Genomic DNA, 23,260 nt, shown 5'->3' on the forward strand with positions numbered 1-23,260 from the left:
CTGTTCTGATATCTGGGCTAGTCGAATTGATAATCCATCTCTTCTGAGATCGACCTCTCTCCCTTATTCTTGAGGGCCGTAATCAAACAGCTTCCAAAAAATTTGATAACTTAGCATTCTTAAAATATGTTCTAACACACACATATTCTCACAGATAATTAATTATTGGACTGCTACATTTCACACATTGAATAAAACGAACTCTGCTTGCAGTTCAAAATGATGGTCTAAGTGCATACGCCTATGTTCAAAGTATTTTTCACACAAAGATAGTTTTACGCCAATATTTAAGGAATCCAGATTTGATTTATATAACTTCTGAAGTTCTGTACAATCATTCTTCCCTCACTCGAATCGAATAAAAAAGTTTTACAAAATATGTGACTTTCATTTTAAGAGAGACATGTTAGACATTGATATGAGATATAATTTCATGAACGACCTAATGAATAAGTGTTTTACAATTACTCATACATCAAAATCTGTAGCCACAACACTGTAAGTTGTATTAAAATACTGAAAAATAACGAAGTTCATTCTGCTGGCTTACAGCGTCTTATAAACTTTTCCAAAGTTACTGAATGTCACGACCGAGTGTACAGCGTTCTGTTTCGTATTCAGCAGGCTCTGAATTCAAACACCGGACCAGAAACCGATTATACTGACTGAGGTTCTGGGCGGTTTTTACGCAAATGCCGGAATATTACTTTATAATAAGCCAAGAATTGATGGATCGTATTGTGAAGGTCAGTACCAACCACGGCTTAGATCTTAACATTAAAAAAACCAAAAAAAACGAAGCTCATGTTCATCTGTAAAGTGCTGTATTACCCGGTCAGCTAGTAGTTAATAATAAGAAAATATAGAGTATCGAAATATACATGCTTGAGCAGCGCAATTAATGACCGGTGGGTTCACACCTTGGAAATAAAGTGCCGTATCGAAAAAGCCAGAGCCACTTTCATCAAAATGGGATCAGTGTTCAGGAGTAGAGACTTAAACTTAAGCACCAAGTTAAGACTACTCAGATGTTATATTCTCTCTGTGCTTTTATACGGCGCTGAATCGTGGACGTTGACCGAAGCTTCTTCAAAACAGACGGAAGCCTTCGAAATGTGGTTGTACCGACGTATTCTCAGAATTTCCTGGATTGTCCGTGTAACCAACAAAAAAGTTCTCGAGAAACTCCGCAAAGACGTCGAGGTTGTTAACACCATAACAAAGAGAAAGTTGGAATATTTCGGTCATATCATGAGAAATAGTGGTAAATACGGGCTGCTTCAGCTGATAATCCAGGGAAAGGTATTCGGAAAGAGGGGACCTGGCAGGCCAAGAATCTCCTGACTTCAGAACCTAAAAACTTGGTTCTCGATGTCCACTGGAGGGCTGTTTCAAGTAGCAACCAGTAAAGCTCAAATTGCTATGCTGATCGCCAACATCCGGAACGAATAGGCACTTTAAGAAGAATAAGAATAAGCCATGATCGTTTCCTTCCATGAAGATAGTTGATTGTCTTGCGGGTTGTAGCACCGTATAGTCTGGTAGACATTTACGAACGTTTCAGGGGCTCTTGCTGCCTCCATCATCAGGACGATGATTCATAAAACCAGAGGACAACCATATTCGTACTCACCTCCGTGATAACCTCAAATACTTTTTAGTTTGTTTCCATATTTTTCAGGTCCATTATCCGTTAACCATTCTACTACTTGGCGCCATATAATATAAGTTACTGAGAGTGCTGTTAAATAAGTCATAAATAAACAAAGTAGAGATGTAAGATTTGAGGTTTTCATAGCGGTGAGTATGAAGATTTCTTTCTTTTGGGTTGTTGCGCTGTGTAGTCTGGTCGATGTTTACCAACACTTCTGAGGTCATACTGCCTTCGTCCTCAGGGCGATGAATCGCCCTGATGACGGAGGCAGTATGACCTCTGAAACGTTGGTAAACATCTACCATACTACACGGCGCAACAAACCATAAGACAGAAATCTTCAAAGTATAGATGATTTTACCACAGATTATGTGTCTGTATGTTCAAAATGTGTGCACTGCCTAGTAATATTAAATATTCATTATTTTGTAATGTTAGACCCTTATATAGTATATTAAGTGTATCCCCTGACAGACAATACGATTCTGCAGTTCGGATATTTTACATTCATTAACTTAAACATGTTTTATGGAAAGTTTCTTATTACGGTGCGACACAGGATATTATAATTCCACATAATAAGTTTAGATACGTATATGTTAATTTCTGTGTTACACGTGTTTCAAGACTGTAACAAACTTTCGGGGTTGCGAAAGTTTGCTTAAAAAGATATATTTTAAAATTATCAACCATAATGAAATTGCATCCCACATACGCCCTACATCAGCTCTGGAATAATATTTGTAGACCGATGGTATCTCGGCCCATGTGTGTTTTTTAAGCTGCTTTCACAGCAAAAAAACACGAAATTCCTTTCCCATTCGAAATGCACTTCATATATATGTAAAACCAACTTGGTACTTACAATACTACATCAATTTCGAACATTATTTTACATTTTTAATGTTCTTTAATTTCCATATTTGCTATTGGAAACTGCTGCAATAAAACGCAATTCGCCTCAAATACTGGCCTTTAAGATAACGGGTCAATATGTACACGAATGGCTTTGTAATAACATATTGCCACAGAATCATGTAACAATACCATCATAAAGACTGGTCTTGTAGTTGAACGAGTCGCCAAAATCATTTTGCAGAAGCACGTAATTGAACAAACAACAAAAGGCCATTCATTTCAGAAAGTATGATACAAGCTCCAACTCAGAAAAATATTATCTTGCGTATCTTCATGGTCTGAGGTATATTTTATATTCGTCACGTGTCGGGGGTTGTTTCTAAACCCGACTTCATATTACTTATTTACATAAAACAAAAAGGGTTTTAATTAATCATTATATTATTATTGGAAAGGGCAAAGTGTAACCAGGGACCTTTTGAATACTAGGAAATTCAACGTAATTATGCAACAGCAACTACGTGTTTTGCAAATATTGAATTTTATGGTGTTTATAAACTTTATATAACCTACGAGCTATAAAAATTATGGAATGAAGCACAAAAAATACCTCCCTACATTCGAATAATACGGTTTACGTCTCAAAGGATTTTAGTATTGTACGAATCATACATTTAAACAATCTTTACATAAGTATTATCTTCTATCTGGGCCACGTCTTCAAAACGGTCAGAATTTGCGAAAACCCGGGTGATGGACACTTTTAAATTGCTTTGAAGATTACGTTATTTTTGTTTAACTTTTAAATAATAAGTTCACTGCGAAAATACACCATACTTTTGTAATAAAACTATTGTCTACAATTGCAGAACAAGTATGTAATGATCTGATACAGTTTGAATCAATGTGAACAAATATTAATTACAGAATCACTAAGGTACATCACGGCAGCGCATAATTATCTACCACGTTTAACAATGTACATAACACAGAAGCTGTGATTTCAACTGTTGTTATGGCTGAATCACGCAGAACGCGCAATTACCTACTCCAGGAATCTGCATGATCAATAGAACAATAATTAAATTACAAGCGAGAATGAAGCCTTCAGACACTCATTAACTGGGGGCAGACCACGTAATCAAGAGGCACGAGATATAGTCAGTAAATCAAACTAGCATTACACTTCAAAAACTGAATTTAATATTTATTCTCAGATTTGACACAAATATGCAGAGTGTTTGAAAGTATGTTACTTTTTCTGTAAGAAAAACTTAAAATATAGATTCTAACATTTCTTTAACGATTCCATAAAAATTGCCCTTTCAACTTGATGTGGTTATGTACCAATTTTCAAGCTCGCGAATGACTAATAGAGAACTGGTAATTTATATTATTCACTTAACATTAAGGTATATGAAAGTGGTTAAAATTTGTTGCGTGTTTATCTCACAAGGGGAAACAACAAATATATTCACAATTGCGGTGTGGAAACCTGTTTGGAACCTACCAATCGAACGCAAATTGGAGAAAAGAAAAAAAATTTAAAGAAAAATGTATCGCTGAAATGACGGTTTAACGGTGAGCTTCTTGATTATTGTGGCCGTGTGTAGTCGTGTAGGTGATTACAAGTTTGATTAAAATATACTGAGGAATGTTGACCTTACACAACTTACCGATTTGAGCTCACGTCAACCATTTCCGAACAAGATTACTGCTCAGGAGAGGAATCAGGAGTCTTGTAAGAAAACTGTAACTGCAATAAAATTCTTCCCCCAATTTTGTCCTAACATAAATATTTATACCGATCCTGCATCTCAGTAAATATATGCTCGCTATAAAGCACGTTCGTCCTCCACTCACGAACTATATGATATCTCCCTTTTGCAACGACAGCAGTAACATAACATAATTCAGTACTATAGTGCACTATAAACGCAGGAATTTGTCTCAAGTTTTTTTTATAGAATTTGTATAGTTTCACAACACAATACTAACATCTGAAGATGCGTACAACAAAATATTATCATCCCATATAACTTTCCGACCCAATTAAGGAAAACAAAAATAAAAATATACCATAAGCTTCATGTGATACAAGTCTATTAGTCATCGCCCGTATTTGTGCGTCTGACAGGACTCAGACAGAACGCTGACATCATGGAGGCTGAAGCTAATCCACAGAGATCCATGTCATCAGTCCTGCCTGTGTTCACGTGAACAAAACTGCACGAACTTCTGTCCGGACTGTATTCAACAAAATAAATAAGTAGAATTTAAAACCAATACGTCTATGGTTCCGATACCACCCTGCCAAAAAGTACAAACACGCAAAGAAACATTTTGTGACGAAAATAAATTTGATAGATCCTGGTCAATTTTATACACTTCTGTCAAAGCTAACTGTATATATGGGGGTATCACATGCAAATATTTCACATCACACTTTTTAAATAGCCAGGAGTTTAATGTAATTTTGAGTACAGGCATACCTCGGAGATATTGCGGGTTCGGTTCCAGACCACCGCAATAAACCGAGTCACACGAATGTTTTGGTTTCCCGGTGCATATAAAAGTTATATTTACACTATACTGCAGTCTATTAAGTGTGCAATAGCATTATGTCTAAAAGAAACAATGCGAGAACATTGCGAGAATTACCAAAATGTGACACAGAGACACGAAGTGAGCACATGCAGTTGGAAAAATGGCGCCGATAAACTTGCTCGACGCAGAGTTGCCACAAACCTTCAATTCGTAAAAAACGCAATATCTGCGAAGCCCAATAAAGCGAGGTATGCCTGTATTGTCAATAGCCATCAATAGGATAATAGAGCCGAAACGATATTCCTAATCTAGGTTATCGGCAGCCAAACAAAGAGAGCTTCTATCAAAAAATATGATCACTCTCGATACGTAATGGCAGACAACGATAGAGAATGAGTAACTTGTGAAATCAAACTCCTTTAGTTACAAACCTGAGTTCGTGTGGGCTCTTATTGGATGACTGAGTTAAAGTGTAATCTTACCAGCATGACGCTCCATTTTGACAAATCTGCCTTCCTCGCTCGCAGCCGGGACCTTTCCCGCAATTTGGCCCGGAAAATCCCTCAAAACACGAGCACCAGAAGCGCCTGTAACAAAATCAAATGCATTTGATAAACACACACTTGACCACTATTAAATTGTGCAGTTATACCCCGATGCACGTCTTTGGTTTGCAATTTTTCATGTATACGCGGTTTTCATTCTTCGATACGCCCTCTGTTTACGCGCTGGCTCCAACATTTCACCCTGACTCATTTTGAATGGTGCACGTCTTGATATCACACCAGGAGACTTGAGCGCTTGTGCAGCGGCGTGTTTAGTTTGAACTCAGCTTAGACAAAGACTAATCTATAGAAAAGCACAGGCTCTTTACTGCATAAATAAAACACTATGAGCTCCGAGATTTAATTAATTGTCGTTCCCGACCAAGAATCAGAGGAAGCCTCTCTTAAAAAACCTGTTCCATCCACTTTCTCCAAACAACCGCCATAAATCTAGTACTTCTTTACTTTAAGCTCTTAATGTTAACTTAAGAAACATTTTGGACGGCAACTTCTATCATATATTAACGCTTACCCATTCTTTATTGCTGTATTTATATGTATGACTGTGTGAGATTATGTTTTCCTATTCAAATACTACTCAGCTTTAAGTAACCATGTTAACATTGTAACATCCGAAAAATATCTTTATAAATTTCAGTCTGTGAGGTAAACTTTATATGTCCCTAAGTGTTGTCGCTTTAAATGACGTTATCAAGATACGTGGTTTCAGCGTACATCGGGATAAATACGCATCCACAAACAACAAACTTGTACCAAAATATGGAGAGTAAGGTTGTAACCATTCTTCTCGCTTTTGCTATGATTCCCGTTTAATATGAGCTTATTTGTAGTTTATTTCACGACGCTTCAAGGACCTCAGATTATTTAACATGGAATAACAGGATGATAACGAATAATCAATCGGAAAAGATGTGGAAGGAAGCGGTCGTGACCTACTTTAAGGCTCTATCCTGGCATTTGCCTAGAGGGACTAAGGAAAATCACGAAAAGAACTCAGTCGGCACAGCCTGTGTCCGGACTCGGGACCTTCCGGATGTGATGCAAGAGTGGAAACTACTAGACCACAACGTTGGGTTAGAATGTTGATCAGCCCTCAACATACGAGGTGCGATCGGAAAGTTTCCAGACTACTCGTATAAAAACCCGTACACTTATCTCAGGTATTAAATTCATCCATCACCCTCGAAGTAGTTCCCCTGGGAGTGAACACAACGATCCCAGCGCCGCTGCCAAGCCTGGAAGCATCCCTGGAAATCTTTCTTTGTCAGCCTGTCAAGCACCATCTGCGATTCTGCCTGAATCTCTTCTATCGTCTCAAATCTCCTTCCCTTTAGCTGAATTTTCATCTTTGGGAAGAGGAAGAAGTCACACAGAGCTAAGGAGGGTGCGGGATGACGGCCATGGTGTGCGCTGGCGCGTTGTCATGATGCAGCAGCCAGTTGTGGTTGCGCCACTTTGACGGCCGCTTCCGTCCTTTAGAATCAGCTGACAGGTCCCATAGCCTATCCCAACAATGTCGCACAAGTCGTTGATCTTCGTGAATGGCCTGCCGAATCTTCGTAACATTTTCGGGCGTTGTGCTCGAAGATGGTCGTCCAGAACGCTCGTCATCATCGACAGAGGTTCGGCCATTTTTAAAACGTGAATGCCACACAAAAGTTTGTGCACGACCCATTGCGGACTCCCCAAATGCTTGCTTTAGCATTTCATAGGTTTCCGTAGCCGTTTTGGCGAGTCTTTGGCAAGAGATTCAGGCAGAATCGCAGATGGTGCTTGACAGGCTGACAAAGAAAGATTTCCAGGGATGCTTCCAGGCTTGGCAGCGGCGTTGGGATCGTTGTGTTCACTCCCAGGGGAACTACTTCGAGGGTGATGGATGAATTCAATACCTGAGATAAGTGTACGGGTTTTTATACGCGCAGTCTGGAAACCTTCCGATCGCACCTCGTATCAGCAAGCACCCAAGTGCAGGGGACCGTGTTTGTTGAATCAATGTGGGGTCTAACTATGGACTGCACGACGGGGATTCGATCTCCGGTGGGGACAAAGGATAGTTCCCCCTTCCAGGCGCTTAGGCACACCTAGCCGTTATCCAGTGGGTACTAGGGATTATTTCCAGGAGGACAAAGCTCGGCCGACACGTGCGAAGGTCCAGAAGGAGAAGGAAGAGCTCTACTCGTCCCCACAAACGCCTGGCGCGTAGCGGGATACCACTACTTTCTTGCACTCAAACAACGAACAAGCGGTAATGTGTGTCCAAAGCCATGACAGTCTGCACATTGCTTGTTTGGACGTCAACGGAGTGAGAATTTCTGCGGAAAACAGAAGCTCAGTCGTCTGATCGTAAGTACGGAGCATTAAGTTGTTACCACCCATGCAATACAGGACAATGAATCAACTGATTTCATGGAGTAGGGTCCTTCTTGAGACGCTAATCCTCGCTCAGATAGTTAAGAAATGTCCCGTCTTTCTTGGAACTCGAAGCGTCAACATCGTGTTTTCAAAAGCCCCGATTGCTTCCTTTTTTAAACCACAGAAAGGCAGTGCACTATCTCTACATACTTCTCCAAATAACTTAAAACCAAATTCACATTTGCTACAAGTATTGCATGTAAGTAAATAGAAAATAACTGTACATTTCAACGAATCAGCGTTACGGTCTGTTTCATGAACAGAAAGAAATCTGAGTATTCTTCTCGTTTTAACACCAATTTTAAACACAAAAACTAATACGCGTATGTTATCAGCCCAATTTAAATTAAATCTAACACATATTTACTCATCGTGGAACAAAATAGCTTAGTGCAGAGTAAATTATTATTTCAGCATGGTAATTATTATGAAATACAATATGATATACTGGACATACAGAATTCTCGCAAGCCACGCACTGCTTTCTGCATATTATCATAACACCAAGACGACGAAAGCATCTTTTCAGAAGACACATTTATCACCACATATTTAATTGGAGACAGACATTTTTACGTAGCATATTAACTATTTCGGCAAGTGGGTCACAATGTTCAGAACATTACCAACGTGGCTGCATCTGGCACATTACAATTCCTGAGGATACCCCAACAGTCACCAAACATTCATCTTCCTGTGACATTTCTACTTCACATTGGACTTGTCTCTTTCTGTTGCGACTTTGCGACTTGAATTTCCTTCTTCATTTTCTCGAAAACAGGAACGGAGACTTAAAGGAAACAAACCTAACGAGAGTGCACCTTCTGAACACAATGCTTTCTAAGTAATTGTACACCATTAATCAAAGTGTGTCACGGAAGATTAAAGCTAAGACAATTGCGTCAAACGGGCACGGTTCCGGAAGTTACTACTGACGGCGCTAAAATGCCACGACGACTGAGAATCGTCAGACAGATACGACGCTTGGATATTCGTGACAGGTGTTCCGATGCTTAAAGGAGCCTACGCGCAGGCAAATAAATTCTTGAATACAGATATCTGGCACAGATCGAACCTATTCGACATCACCAACAAGATACAAAATGGATCGTACGAACCGAACAAAAATGAAATGATTTGTACGTGTTATATTTAGAAATTCACTCGTCAATTGTTTTGTAAATGTTTTGATAACGATTTTATATATTAATTAAGCAACAAAAATTCACAGAAAACGTTACTTATGAAATCAGAGTTGATTATTTAAACATGGTATAATCTGTACTCCTCCCCCAGTATTGTCAGGGTGATTAAGTCTAGAAGAATGAGATGGGCGGGGTATGTAGCGCGCATGGATGGGACAAGAGGTGTGCACCAGGTATTGGTTGGGAAGCCTGAGAGGAAGAGACCGCTGGGGAGACCTAGACGTAGATGGGAAGATAATCTCAGGCGGGATCTATGGGAGATAAGAGTTGAAGGAGACTGGATTTTGTTGACCCAGGACAGGGTCCGGTGGAGGGCTTTGTTTAATTCGGAGATGAACCTTTGGGTTCGGTAAGCCATATAGTTAGTTAGTTACTTACTTAGTTAGTTAGTTAGTTAGTTAGTTAGTTATAATGAAAATAATATCTCACAACAGTAAATAATTCTTGCTTAGTAGGATTTGACGTTCTCACAGCGGTGAGTACGAAGATGGCTGTCTTGTAAATTGTAGCGCCTTAATAATGGATTCAGCACAGACCTCTGAAGCGTTGGTAAACTTCTACGACATTACATGACGCTAAAAAGCAGAAAGCATCTTAGAAAATATTACTAGTCCGTCAATTCAGCGTATGTGACAAATTCAAGTGAAATAATAGAATACAATTTTGGTTCTTATTAAAAAAAAAACAAGCATAGTTTACACCTAAGCACTCAACGCAACCCATGTTTGGCCAGAACAGAAACGAGCTTTCATCGTTGTCTTCTGTACAAGCTAACGAGATGATATACTTGATCTTTCGGTTGAAAATAAGCTGTTGATACTTACTGCCAGACCTTCCCCTCCATGCAGATATTACAGACACACAAAGCATTTTCCATCCATGATCGAAATTGGAAAGTTCAGTGTTTTTAGAATTTGCCTTTCTTGAACTAGCTGTTCTATACAAATGTGGAGCAATCAAAATATACATTAGATCTGGGGTTTGATTAATAAGTTATAAAACGAAGCAAATTACTGCCTGTTAAATACAACTTCTATTTTGTTCAATTTCCATAACATTATCCAGTATATCGACACGTCATTATTTCGCAGTTTGTGTCAAACATTCCATAACACACGGTGGACAATTGACAAGTTGAAATCTGATGTCTATAAAAAATCTCTACGTGGGTCAGATTTTGCTTTCGATGAGCCCAAACCCTCGTCCAAAACGCAGCCTTTGGTAACAGATCACAGTAACTGAAAACATCTCCTCTGTATGATGGGTACTAAGCCGGAGGCTATGTGGGACAGCGAACAATCGTTCAAAGACATCAAACGGAATCAAATCTTTCCTGTTTTCCAACAAAGTAGAGTGAGGGGTTAAGTAGTGGCGTGAGAATGGAAAAAAATATGTAGGATATCATTTCAAACGGATCTCCCTTTGTATCTGGTTGAGATATAATGACAAACACGAACACAACATAGTTCGGTCTAAACAGATAACACTGTGGCATGTGTTACTGACCTTTGCATAGAAACCACACCATCATGGGCTCATGCCAAGCGGATATATGGGTCAAATAGCAATTATACTTCGTGTGAGAGACACTGCCCAATAATTCTCTAAGTCAGTGATGCGCAACCGGTATTCCAATAAATTTTTACCTCATGTTACAATAATAACCATGTTCAGACAATAAATTTTTAATTTTGTTTTCAGCTCTGTCTCACTTTTCATTTTCTTCATTATGACCGGGCAGACAAGATCTACTAAATGGAATTGGAATGTAACACAACCACTTTGTAGAAAAACATATGTAAAATCATATCTATAAACATACAAACATGTCTGGAAGAACAGAAGTATTTAGAAACCAAATAGTTTACATTCTTTGAACTCGAAATGATGTAGACACCAAGTCGCAAAAGCCTGTCTACATGTAAATGGTAGTTACTAAGTTTAAATGTCTTTGTAAAAAGCCAATTAAAAACCAGGAAACTAAAAATTCTGATGTGGATGAGGTCATAATAAGAAAGGAGAGAGGTGGAGACAGATGATGTGAATCAAATGACTGATGATGAACTTTATCCGAAGGCAATTTTAACACGTCAGTCTACAGGAAGTTGGCAAACGTACGATAAATTGGAGACAGACAAAATAATACTATATTTTACCTTCGTGACAAAGAAAGCTGAATTTAACCTGTCACTGCAGTTCACAATGTTAAAGAATATCCTTACGTAACAGATGACTAATGGACATGTAGAGAATGTTTTAAGCATATTGTCTCTCTTTTTAAGAAACGTAAATCGCTTATTAATTGTAATCGATTAATTACTTATTAATAATCATTTAACCAACCGAAGCACTTGGTCATAAATTTATAATTCTACTATGTATTTTCTGGTCTACGAGCCTTATATCCATTCTGCTACTCTCAGTATCTTTGACTTAGTATTCCAAAAATTTACATGAAGGCATAAACTATTATATTTACAAAATGCCCTGTAGAGACACAGTATTAAAACACCATTCTTGTATTTTCTGATAGAGCTTGTTTCTTCCCGTAAGAAAACATCCATTTTAAACGTTAAAACTACAGAGTGAGTCCAAAGTTCCAGTGCATCTTGAAGAAAAAGTACTGGAAGCCATTCAAATATGAGTGTAGAGACACGCGCGCACACACATGCAAGTCACGTGCGCAACATAGAGCATGTGTGCACAGAGACTTTACAAAACCCTTACACTTCTAACACTTGTTCTTACAGATACACTTGTACTTTTGGGGGGAAAATTGAGTAGAGGAACAGGTGACACGTGTTACGCTTTTCCGAGTGTAGATTTACGCAGAAGAGACTGAATAACCCATTCTTTCTGAATACTGGTTAATCGTATAAGAGGACGGCTCGGAAAGTCTCTGCACTGGCTTCTAACCACACGCAAATTACGATAAAAACGTATTCTTATTAACTGTCAAACATTTAAATCGAGAAAACATAAAGAACAGATGATATGTATTCTTAATTCGCATTTAAGTGTGCTTACGTGCGAGAAATTCTACACTTCACGCATGCTCTGTGTTGTTACAGTCATCCATTCAACTACAAAAGTAACGAAGGCCTACTAGATCAATTTAAGTATAAAATTCTTCATAAAGTAGAAACGTGTGTTTTTGATAGCTGTGAAATTATACAAAGTTTCTGAGCGCAAGGCCTGTCTTCCTGTCAAGTTCCAACGGCTGCCATGATCCGTTTTGTGAACGTCAGGGATTTTAAACTTATGGCTTTAGACTGAGGTCAAGATCTTTCAAGTGAGCTTCAGAATATTCGACACTTTGATTAAGGAGTTAGTAGACGGGGGATATGGTAAAGCAGACAAAAATCCTAATACTGTTGCTGTGAAGAGCTTGCTGCCTTGCTGTCTGTGGATGACAAATCGTCTCTAGTTCACAACTAGACGTCTGAAAAGTTTAAAAAGCACTTAGGAGCCAAGTATCTTTCTTAAAGCGAAATTAATAACTTTTATACGTCAGGTTTAATAATCTTACATTTTGCTTAAAAACCGGCAGGTGTATAACCTTTGCTTACTTTGTGTCAACGTGGTGGTTCAACCAAAATTACATCGTGGACCACCAGAGGCATTAGTGCATCACCAATTCTCTGGTTGTCTTCCTTTCTTTGAATATGAAATGAGGTAGCAGAATTCGGTAAAATTTACGCAGTCATATTCCGTAGCCTCAGTTCAGGTTTCATCATGAAATTGTGTTGTAATTAACAATTTCCTTCCGTAAATAATAACAATAGTGCATACAGTGTATAAATTTCTTTTTGCGAACATGCCTGCCTGCATTCTAGACTGTACGGCTTTGTAGCAACTTCTGCAATGTTACTATACTTTCACAAGACTACACGGCGCTACAGCCCAGTAGTAGACAGTACTTACCTCCGTGAGAACACCGCATCCTCCGGATGTCGTTTGAAAAACACATTTAATATCTTATTTTCAGTATTTTCAATAATACTTCCTAATTCACAATTTGAAGCTACAAGTCCAGAGATTGTTTCAGAATGTGAGGAGTACTTACGCGAAGTCCCTGTTGGCGTAGCAGTTGCCCAGGAAGGAGCAGAGGATGGCGTTGCAAGAATTAGGACGCACAGGGTTGTCCCTGCCGCTGATCTCGTACGTTATGTTGAAGCCATACACATCCAGCAGATTATCCATTACTCGCAGGTGGTTTCCCTCTAGACGGTCCAGTGTGAAGTCTATGACGAGATAGGGGCTGCGCGTCCACAGCCAGTGTACCAGAGTTACATTCTGTTCTGTCACAGTGTGTACAAGTTGCTTTCCCATTGGAGTAGCTCCTTTTTCAAAAAATGCAAATTCTGTGAACGTTAAGCCTGTTGTTACATAAAGCTGTGTTAGATAAATGACGATGGAGTAGTTATTTGGAGGCACACGATCAGACGCGTCTATAACCCACTGGCATCTGATTGGGACTGGAAATGGACCAGGAAACCCGGGCGTTTGTATCACTCCTTTGTCACTGCTGATGTCACCGCCACACTTCGCTGAGTTGTGTTTCGGCTGATGCTGGCGAGACATAACCACTATAACATCGGAACAACAGCTAACGAACAGGTACACGCGTACCAACATCCGCCACATACTAGCGTCACTACCCCCAGTACACCGGTACTTTCTCAAAAATACCTTCTTCACCGAAGATTATCACACCAAGACAATTGTATACCATTAACAACACTAACAACTGAATATCGCTAATGATGTTAGACCGAGACACTTTCCGTTTCATCGACCTCATTTTGTAGTAACACGGATTCGATGTTTTGCAAATAATGTTGTAGAACCGTTCTGAAACACTTTTTAACTCCTGCTTTTGACCAACGCGTCACAAAACTATTAGGCACAAATGTTCAATCATTAAGTCATTATTTTAACAGAATCGTACATTCCACCAGAATCATGAAGAGTTGCAGTAAAACGCCAAAAAGATCTTTGTCTTGTCTTTAAACTGCACATAAATCATTTAATGATACGCATATATTTATAGGCTCCTTCCTCTTCACTGCATCGTCTGTGAATGCCATCGGTGAGCAGAGTGTGTGCCAACCGTCTTCAAGCATACCTGCAAAAGGCATAAAACAGACAGTTTAGCTTAGAGGTACTTGTTAATCAATATAAGAAAGTCAAGCTTGTATAACAAGTTCGCACTTCTGAAGTTACCAGATTAAAATAGCGCACTTTTAGAATTCTTTAACCGCCAGACACATGCGTCTGCGTAACTACAAAAATTTCAGTGCAATTCTTTATTTTTAGTGTGCTGCATCAACAGCTAGATGGCCAGTTACAGATACAGCGCAAGAGAAGAACAGAAATAACAGATATATCAAAATAACAACAAACAGAATATCAAGAAATAGCATGAGTGTAGAGAAAGATATTGCACAAAAGCAACTTGCTGCTGAATATATTTGTAATAATAATTCAATTGCATCAAGTCAGCAAGTTACAAGAAACAAAACTTGCAAAACAAATACAGACAAACAAGGTACTACTAAATCAGGGAAACGGCATAGATTTTAAAGCCTCAGACTCCGATATTTCATGTTTGTATTTGGTAATATATCGTACACTGTGAAGTGTGAATATTACAGAGGAACGAATAAATATATTCATAAAATTTAAAATTCTAAACAAAGCTTTGTATAACTTAAACACAAAATTTCTTCTGGTGAAATTTTGCGGGTGGCATTATATGTCCCATCCTAAAGTTCATTCACAAGCAAGTATTCGTAACCATAATTTTTGAGACGAAGGCGTCTTTATTCTGTGTTTCATTTTAATTCTAGGCCAAAAAGTTCTTTGCCAAACTAGTAACAAAATATTACGTGTAACAATAATAAATAATGACATGAATAAGATTACTTCAACCCCACTTTACATATTCTAGCCGATTAACACAGAAAATAATTATGCAGTATGGAGAGGATCGGGAGTTGTTTCATTTAGAGCAAAGATTGTTGCGAGTGAAGCGCCATGCATCAAATGCTTTAGCGCCTATAAACTTTCAGTGTTGCGGAAATTAATTTCGTTACAGAAAATAGTGTTGTGCTGAAATTAAATATGTGCATCAACTACTTTCTAAACAGTGTTAATTACTGAAGTGTTTGTAGCGTATCGTCGAAAGTAACTTATTTGCTGTGCCTAGAAACAAGAACGATAAATCACTTTATACAGGTGACTTAGCGCTGCATACACAGCCAATAAATAGCCTTAACACCGTGAGGCGAGCCCAACCATTGAGCTATACAGAAGAGCATCAGGTGAACTTCAATGCAACATCTCCTTGGAGTAGAATCGTTATCGAGATATTTCTCGATCGTTATTAACCATAACGTTCAGTCCCGTGTTCACAAGAGCCAGCCACTGGACCCTAACTTGAGCCAGATAAATCCAATCAGCTCCCTCCTGCCCTATGTGTTTTAAATCCATTCTAATGTTATATTACAATCTGTGCCTACATAATTCAGTCTCTCACTTCCCTTAAGACTTTGCGGTAAGCAGTTTGTGTGCATTATCACCTCTCATGCGTGCGAAATTTCGATCCATCCATCCACAATAACGCCCACTCATTTCTATTTCAATTGCAATAGTAAGGCGATAATGAGTCCAAAATGTATAAAACGCGTTTCCGACTGGATTCCAGACTTTATATAAATTTCTGGGTCTACATATACGAATGGCAGAAAAACCAAACCAAAAGGAACCGCTATCCTCTCATTACAAGCTCCTCGCTCCTCAGCTGTTATCTATTTCGACTCTCATCAGACGCTTTACAACACAAGCATTGAACCTGGAGCCATTAAGCATCCAAAAATTCAGAAAATAAAGAATGGAATAAGACTTATTTGAGACAGTCTAATCGCGCCGCTATATATTATTTCTTGTTATACATGTTACTCATCTTACCAATCTTACAATTTTTCGTGGAGAGTACAAATTATACATTTATTCTATATTTTTAAAATCGTGGATCCTTCATTAATCCAAACTGGTTAATTCAGAAACGTAGGGTGTAACTGGAGAAACAGAAATTGCTAACCACAAATGCAACCGACTACGTCACACGGTATAAATTTGACCATAATTTTGTCAGCAGAACACCACAAAAAGCCTTTGTATTTCTGTACTGTCACAGAAGACCAGAAGTCGGCGTTTGAACACGTTAGTTGGAAACAGTTGTACTGCCGAGAAACGAAGTGTATTTCCACGTAAGGAGCCTGAACTCTAATTAGTGTACAAAATTAAATTTGTAATTTATAATGCAAACGAGAAAGGGCGTGAAATAGAATGAATAACCATCACATAAAGCATAAATATCCCACGTCAATGGACTGTAAAATGTCTATACATCTTTTTGGTTACAGCTATTTAAATCAGAATATTCTATTCGAATTTTAAAAATATGCAACAGCTTGCTAATTATTAGTAGTGGTCAGATAACGCAGGTGCTAACATCCACGGAGCTGAGTAATGGTAAAATACAGTACTCTAAATGTTGTGTGCGTGTGTGTATGTATGTATAATAGCAAATCAATCTATTAAAGGTGAAATCACTGAAAATATTTATTGAAGTCACGTTATAAAGTGATTCGAATACTATGCAATGCTTTTTTAAGTATGAATTCCCAAAGCTTTTAACAGCAAATCAAACTATAGGCTATATGTATTTACAAGTAAAACGTGGAGATAATCACAGTGAACCATATTAGCCAATAACATTAAAATCCTGCATGCTAATACAAACGAATGTTTCAAATATTTTATAATTAAACCTATTATAATTGGCACTCTGCCTGATGAAAAATATCAACTGCTGTCAGTATTAAAGGGTATAATATATAGAAGTTAAATAACCTCACTGTGAAAACTATCTGACCCTCCAAACATTAATGACGCATTCGAACGAGCGTCGAATGAAAATAGAACATCAAGAAGGCGTACTGAAGGAAGATGTTATTCCGAAACTCACCTGGAGGAAACAACGAAGAAACACAATTTTCAGCCAGGATATGTGAAGAGACAGTTCTGCCTACTATAATAAACAGCATGTGACAGTGCAGAATACGTAATGGCACAGGCGTAGGTAAACTGCTGTCATTCACTCAAGAGTGACAAGAACTTTCAAGAAAATAAACAGATGTATCATGTCACAGATTTGGATGTGCTTCAGATTAATATTTTATCTGCTACGAACAACGAGAATGGTTACAGAATGCGGATAATATGTGACTGTCGAAAATCGCACCTAAGATGCAAAGGTGGCATAATCATTATCCTTTTAATTTTTGGGCCGGTATGAATGGATAAATATTCTAAAATTTTCCCTATAGGTCTTTATACGCCGGATAATTGAAAGGTATTTAAATACGACGTAGGAACCAATCTCTCCTTAAAAAGTAAATAAAATATTTAGAATCCCTGTTATAAATACGAAGAAATTGTACTTGGGTTTAGTGTGGGTACAGGATTTTATGATCACACTTATTACACTACCAGTCTTGCTGCCACACCACCCTTCTTTTTTGCATACGCTCAAGTTATAGATGACACTTAAATACAGACTAAATATTTAATGTACATTAACTCGGCTTACAATGCTTTACATATTCCGATTCGAATATCAAGTAAATAAATGTTAAATAAACGTTCTTCGTTTCGGGATCAATCCCAGAAATTCATTTCACGTTATAATTTACTCTAGTAGAACACAACGCTAAGCGCACTTGCATTTATACATAACGACCCATAAAGCTGTATACATATAATAACACGGAATATTAACCTTGTTATTTATCCCCGAGTGTTGTATTTCGGACGACACGGAAGGGCCATTTTGAACACCTACACTAGATCCGCCAATTCACAAACTGCCAATTGGATTATTTTATTAAAATGTATTTATTTTATTCAATCAACGTGTGTGTAAATCTTTTTGGAAAATACTGCATATGTGAATAAGAAGATCTATTCACAGAATCTAAAAGGTTATAAATATTTAGGTGCGTAAATATAATCCATCATTCGAATTCCAACGATATTAATAAGTAACATCATACGGAATTCGAAGATAACCTGCGATTTGCTGACAAAACTCAATTCCGACAGCCAGTACACATTTTGTAGAACATTTTGTTCCGTTCCCTAACATTTATGGCGGACATGAATGCTATATTTAGTTCCAAAGCACGGCATTTCGCGCGGCGCACTTGCATTACGTAACTTTCAACTTGCATAAAGAAAGCTCTGTCGTAGATTTGTTGTTTTATGTGCCATCACGCCGCCCGCGTGTGACGTAGAATGCCCCAGCACTAGAAAAAAATGCACCACAGATGTCAGCTCTTCATTTGAACTCCAAGCATTTCAGAATAGAGTCGCGAACTTGTAGCGGTCGTAACACATTCCGGCAAACTTGTGGCGGATCCAATGGCAAAAGAGAGAAATTGACAGATTAGCAATAAGCCTGCCAAACACGTGACTGCCGGCCATTGCTGTTTCAAGGCGGAAAGAGCAGAGTGCCGATTGCAGGGTTAATTAAATCGAGACGGTAGCATATTCGCCTGGAAGATAGGAACACAAATTGTGTCCGCGCTCCCCACCCTCCAAAGCCTATCCTGTGAGAACATACTCAGCATCGTATTTCTATTGTGTAATGTATCTGACATTAATTGGTTTCAGAGGTTGGTGTTACATGCTGCCTGCTACCAATCCATTGTACAGACAGCGAATAAGAGGAGAAGGGTTGTTTAGCTACAAAATGTCAGCATGAAGCAAACTAATATGCGCGAACTTCGCAGATCTGTACAAAATGCTCGTTCCTATTCTTCTAATCATCATAAAAGACAGGCGTGTCAGGTAATAGCCGACATTTTACACAAGATCTTCTAAAATTTTCAGCCAAGCTGCTGTTCAGTAATAAACTAATGGTTTAAATTAGACTAATTCCGTGGACCACTTGTATTGGGTAATGGGGCCGATGCTTTTTACCCGAACGAAAATATCACTTTGTTTCGTTACTTAAATTAAAAAACAGGCTGTAATGCGGAGTATAGAGACTTAAATTATTATGAATGTTAACGTCTTAATACATCAGCTGTAACACCCAATTACTCGTTCGGTTCAATTTTTTATGGGGATGACCCGGTATACGATTCGTAAAGCCACCACTAGTAGTGACATGATTCTTATTAATTGTTCAATATATTAAATTCGCAAATGAGAATAATAGTGAAATCACTGCGCCATAGACGATCTAACGCCAATGCACACTCCCTTTGCAGCTACTGGTTGTCTGGTAGCCAACATTATCGCACAAATTTAATGTACGAAATATTTTGCTGGGCGTGTGAATGCGTCGCGTTGTTTTCATTGTGAGTCTGACCACATTAAAATAGAACCGCGTCCATCCAGTAACTGCATCCCCCCCCCCATTTACATAATGTACTCGCAATACAAACGCGTGCACGCACGCAGAAATGTAGCCAGGAATTCACACATGCACAAGCACACATAAAAACAAATTAAAATGCGACGATCACTAAAGCTGATTCAGAGTGATTTGATAAGTGGCACTAAGAATTAGCATTTCAATCTGTGTTGTCATTGATTATATAAACGTTGTTTAAAGATGCTTTTTAAACTTCAGAGTTCTTACACAGTCGAAAAGGGAATAAAGATAACCAGAAATAATGAATAGGTACAGATTTCAAAGAAGATGTTAGTGACATCTTATTTTCCTAGACAGGATGAGGAAAATCACGAAAAGTCTTAGTCAAAACAGCCAATAACAGACCACTGTTCACAACCGTATTATAAAGAATACAAGTCTGGGGCGATAACGGCAAGTCAAGTAGGTCTTTCTTTGTTATTGTCCAGTGTCTTAACAGGTACTTACTTTGTTTTTAAATAGTACCAAATCCCATTTCAACATTACACTAATCACCTCTCTTTCATTCTACTAACCAACTTAAATGTGTCGACTGGTTGTTGAGAATCTGACAGTTGTACAGCTTTCTCAAAAATGCCGAATTTTATAGGGCCCGGAGGTTTACAACCATTTCGCAAGTTCCATATCCGAAATTCGTCAACAAATTTACATGAAACCTGGTATTATGAAAAATATTACTATTATTGTTGTTCAAAGACACACTTAGCAAACATTTGGGACTATGTTTGTTATAATTTATTTTTATGTTCGCTGTATTCATTATTTTTTATTTGTTCTGTGCTTGTAACTACCATTTGGCCTATAATGCAGCCCACTAAAATAAAGAACTGAAATTAATTTAAATTATTAGTAGTAGTAACAATTTTTTAGAGGATCGCTGGATGCTCTATTCCTTCCCAAAACCCAACCACGTATATGATACCGCATTCACAACACAAAAGCCTTCTGAATCGGAGCAAGTATCCATAACAGCACTGTTGCTAAGCGACACATCTGCCATGTGTTTTACGTTGTCTCCTTAAAGTGTAGGAGACTGCACATCAGAAGCGGAGCGTTTATATTAACCGTGTTAACCCAGCTAACACTTTCTAAAACGAAAAACAAAATGCATTTTCTTACTTTCGTGGTTCAGTGGTACTCTGTGCAACTATATAACACAGCAGAATCGAACAGAAGAAATACGTCGCCAGCCAGCAGCCAGTACGGTATTGTTTGCGTTACGTTAGCGGTGCGTGTAAGCCTCGTTTACATGGCTAACACCTGGTTGGCTGGCTGGAACTGGCTAACGATTCGTTTTATCTAATAGGCTCTGTTCTGTTCCAGTGTATGGAGTGTCAAAGAAAAACGAAAATAAACTCTCTTTTTTTCGTTTCAAATTGTTAGCCAGAGTAGTATGCCTGACATGGTTAACATGAACACTCCGTCCCTTCGCCTCAATGCATAATCAACAAATACCGTCTTATCTGACTCCAACTGACTCCCCAAATGTTAATATTCCAGATCATGGACGACTAAAACCTTCGAAGACTTTTCGACTAGGAACTGATATGTTTTGTCATATACATTTCTATCTTTCCCAAAAGCAGAGAGAGAGAAGATTAATGAACAATCACAGCCATACTGCCTCACAAAGGGAGATTTTAAGAGCACAAAGAACATCACTTCGTGTCCTACTGCGAATACATCAACTCGTCTTTTACCGGAATTTTAAATAAAAGGCAGAAGACATGAGCACGGTTACTATATAAAGTGTCAACAGCGAATTCAGACCAAAAACTCCACGAAGACCGCACAGCGTCGCAAACATTTCGTCAAGAACTTCTATCCAATCCCATTCGACCTCGTTTGAACACATTTTCTTGTGTATTGTCGAACGAAATAGAAAGTGATTCTGATAAGAAATGAAACCACCGAACAGAATAAAACGCAGGAACAAGCTCCTACAGTGCAAAGAATAGCGGGACAAAATGGAGAGAAGGCAGCTTGTTTATTGCTTGTAAACGCTTCCCTCGAATCACCAAACAACAACACTGCTTCCTTTCCAATATATTTCCTTACATAGGACACGCTTACAGTGCTTTCAAACACTTAACGAAGCACCTAAATACATATATCATTGTCTATTCAGACCTACACTGTACGTAAACATGAGATTTGCGTACATTCAGTATTTGTACAACCAATCGGTAGAACTGTAAAATGTATGTGCGTTTAAAATATATCCCATGTAATTTCCACATATTTACACAACAAAATTAATTTATTTCACTTGTAATTACACCAAGTATGTAAAGAACGCTGAAATAGGATTAACACCTCTTACACAATGGTAACACGTACAAAAGCATACAAAACTTCAACAAAGAAGTCCAACACCCTTAACAAAGAAACCTCAAGAGAAATACCATGTTATGCCCTACACATACTTGAGGTTAACATTACACTCGTTATTAAACAAGTTTCACAGAAAATTACTAAGTTAAATCAACAGCGGTGTAATGTCTACTGATACATTTTCAGACAGTGAAACGCAAGAAAGTTATTGACCAATACAAACAGAGGAGTGGTTGCTTTGTGTTTTTATTTTCCTACATTTACACATCGCTATAAATGGTTCACCATGAAAGTAAAACGTGGATTTGACGGTCTCTTTCTTCGCATGGCATCACCGTTTTGTAAAACATTGTCCCTCGCCTGCCTCTAATATAACGTGACTGGGCACCGGTAATTGTTGGATTTATGGTGAGTACTATGCGTCTCGTAAGATTTGAGGTATTAACGGCGGTAGCGATAATGAAGATGTCCATCTTCAGGGCTGAAAATGGTGACAGTACGCTTCCCCAAAACGTTGGCATCTGCCGGCCAGTCCACACGGTGCCAGAACCAAAAAGAACATAATCATTATCATCATCATTTTGAGTATCATACTCAGCGCACACCCCCATATCACTCAGCTCATGTTGCAACGCAGCTGCCATGTCGTCAATGGGAACATCTTTATTGGGTCTTGGGTTTCCATCTAAAATTACGCTGATAAGCTCAAATGGCAATACTATAAAACCGAACCACACCATATCGAGCAAATATGTGGAAATCGTCTGGAAAATGACAGGCAATCGAAAATGTTAGTATAAGCCTATTCGCCGCAGGTTTCTGTCTGTTATCTCGAAAGTAACTATCAAAAATCGATAATCTACGTGTTCAGTAAAGTACCTCTTCATACTATGTACCAGACCATCCATCTCTCTAACCTGACACATGTGCACATGCAACCTCTCTTGCCTATATCCATCCGTCTGTCTCTTTCTGTATTCATCTGTGTGTCTAGTTTACTTTAGTTCTTCCTACAATTCTCTATGCGTGTTTAGCTGTTTATTTTTCTGTTTATTTACTCCTTACATGACTATTACTAAACTTCCCCTTTCAGCTATTTGTTTAGGCCAACCTACATACGGCAAGTTTTGTATTTCGTCCTAGCTAAATTAAACATTGTATAGTTTGAACTTAG

General features: G+C 38.4%; 1 protein-coding gene across 4 annotated transcripts in view; it reads right to left on the bottom strand.

Annotated features, from left to right (window-relative positions):
• The window catches only part of LOC110827857 (uncharacterized), a 217,794-nt gene that overhangs the window by 119,406 nt on the left and 75,128 nt on the right, over positions 1–23,260 (bottom strand). For all 4 annotated transcript variants that reach the window (XM_087351044.1, XM_087351045.1, XM_087351046.1 and 1 more), the window contains 2 exons: positions 13,309–14,370; positions 5,542–5,646 (listed from right to left, as the gene is read on the bottom strand). In XM_087351044.1, coding sequence (XP_087207170.1) covers positions 5,542–5,646; positions 13,309–13,889 — 686 coding nt within the window. In that variant the 5' untranslated portion in view covers positions 13,890–14,370. The remainder of the gene's footprint in view (positions 1–5,541; positions 5,647–13,308; positions 14,371–23,260) is intronic.

This window comes from Zootermopsis nevadensis, unplaced genomic scaffold (genome assembly GCF_977971745.1).
Source record: "Zootermopsis nevadensis isolate Lab colony 2312 unplaced genomic scaffold, Znev_1.0 Znev_ptg000018l, whole genome shotgun sequence".
Lineage (NCBI taxonomy): Eukaryota > Metazoa > Arthropoda > Insecta > Blattodea > Termopsidae > Zootermopsis > Zootermopsis nevadensis.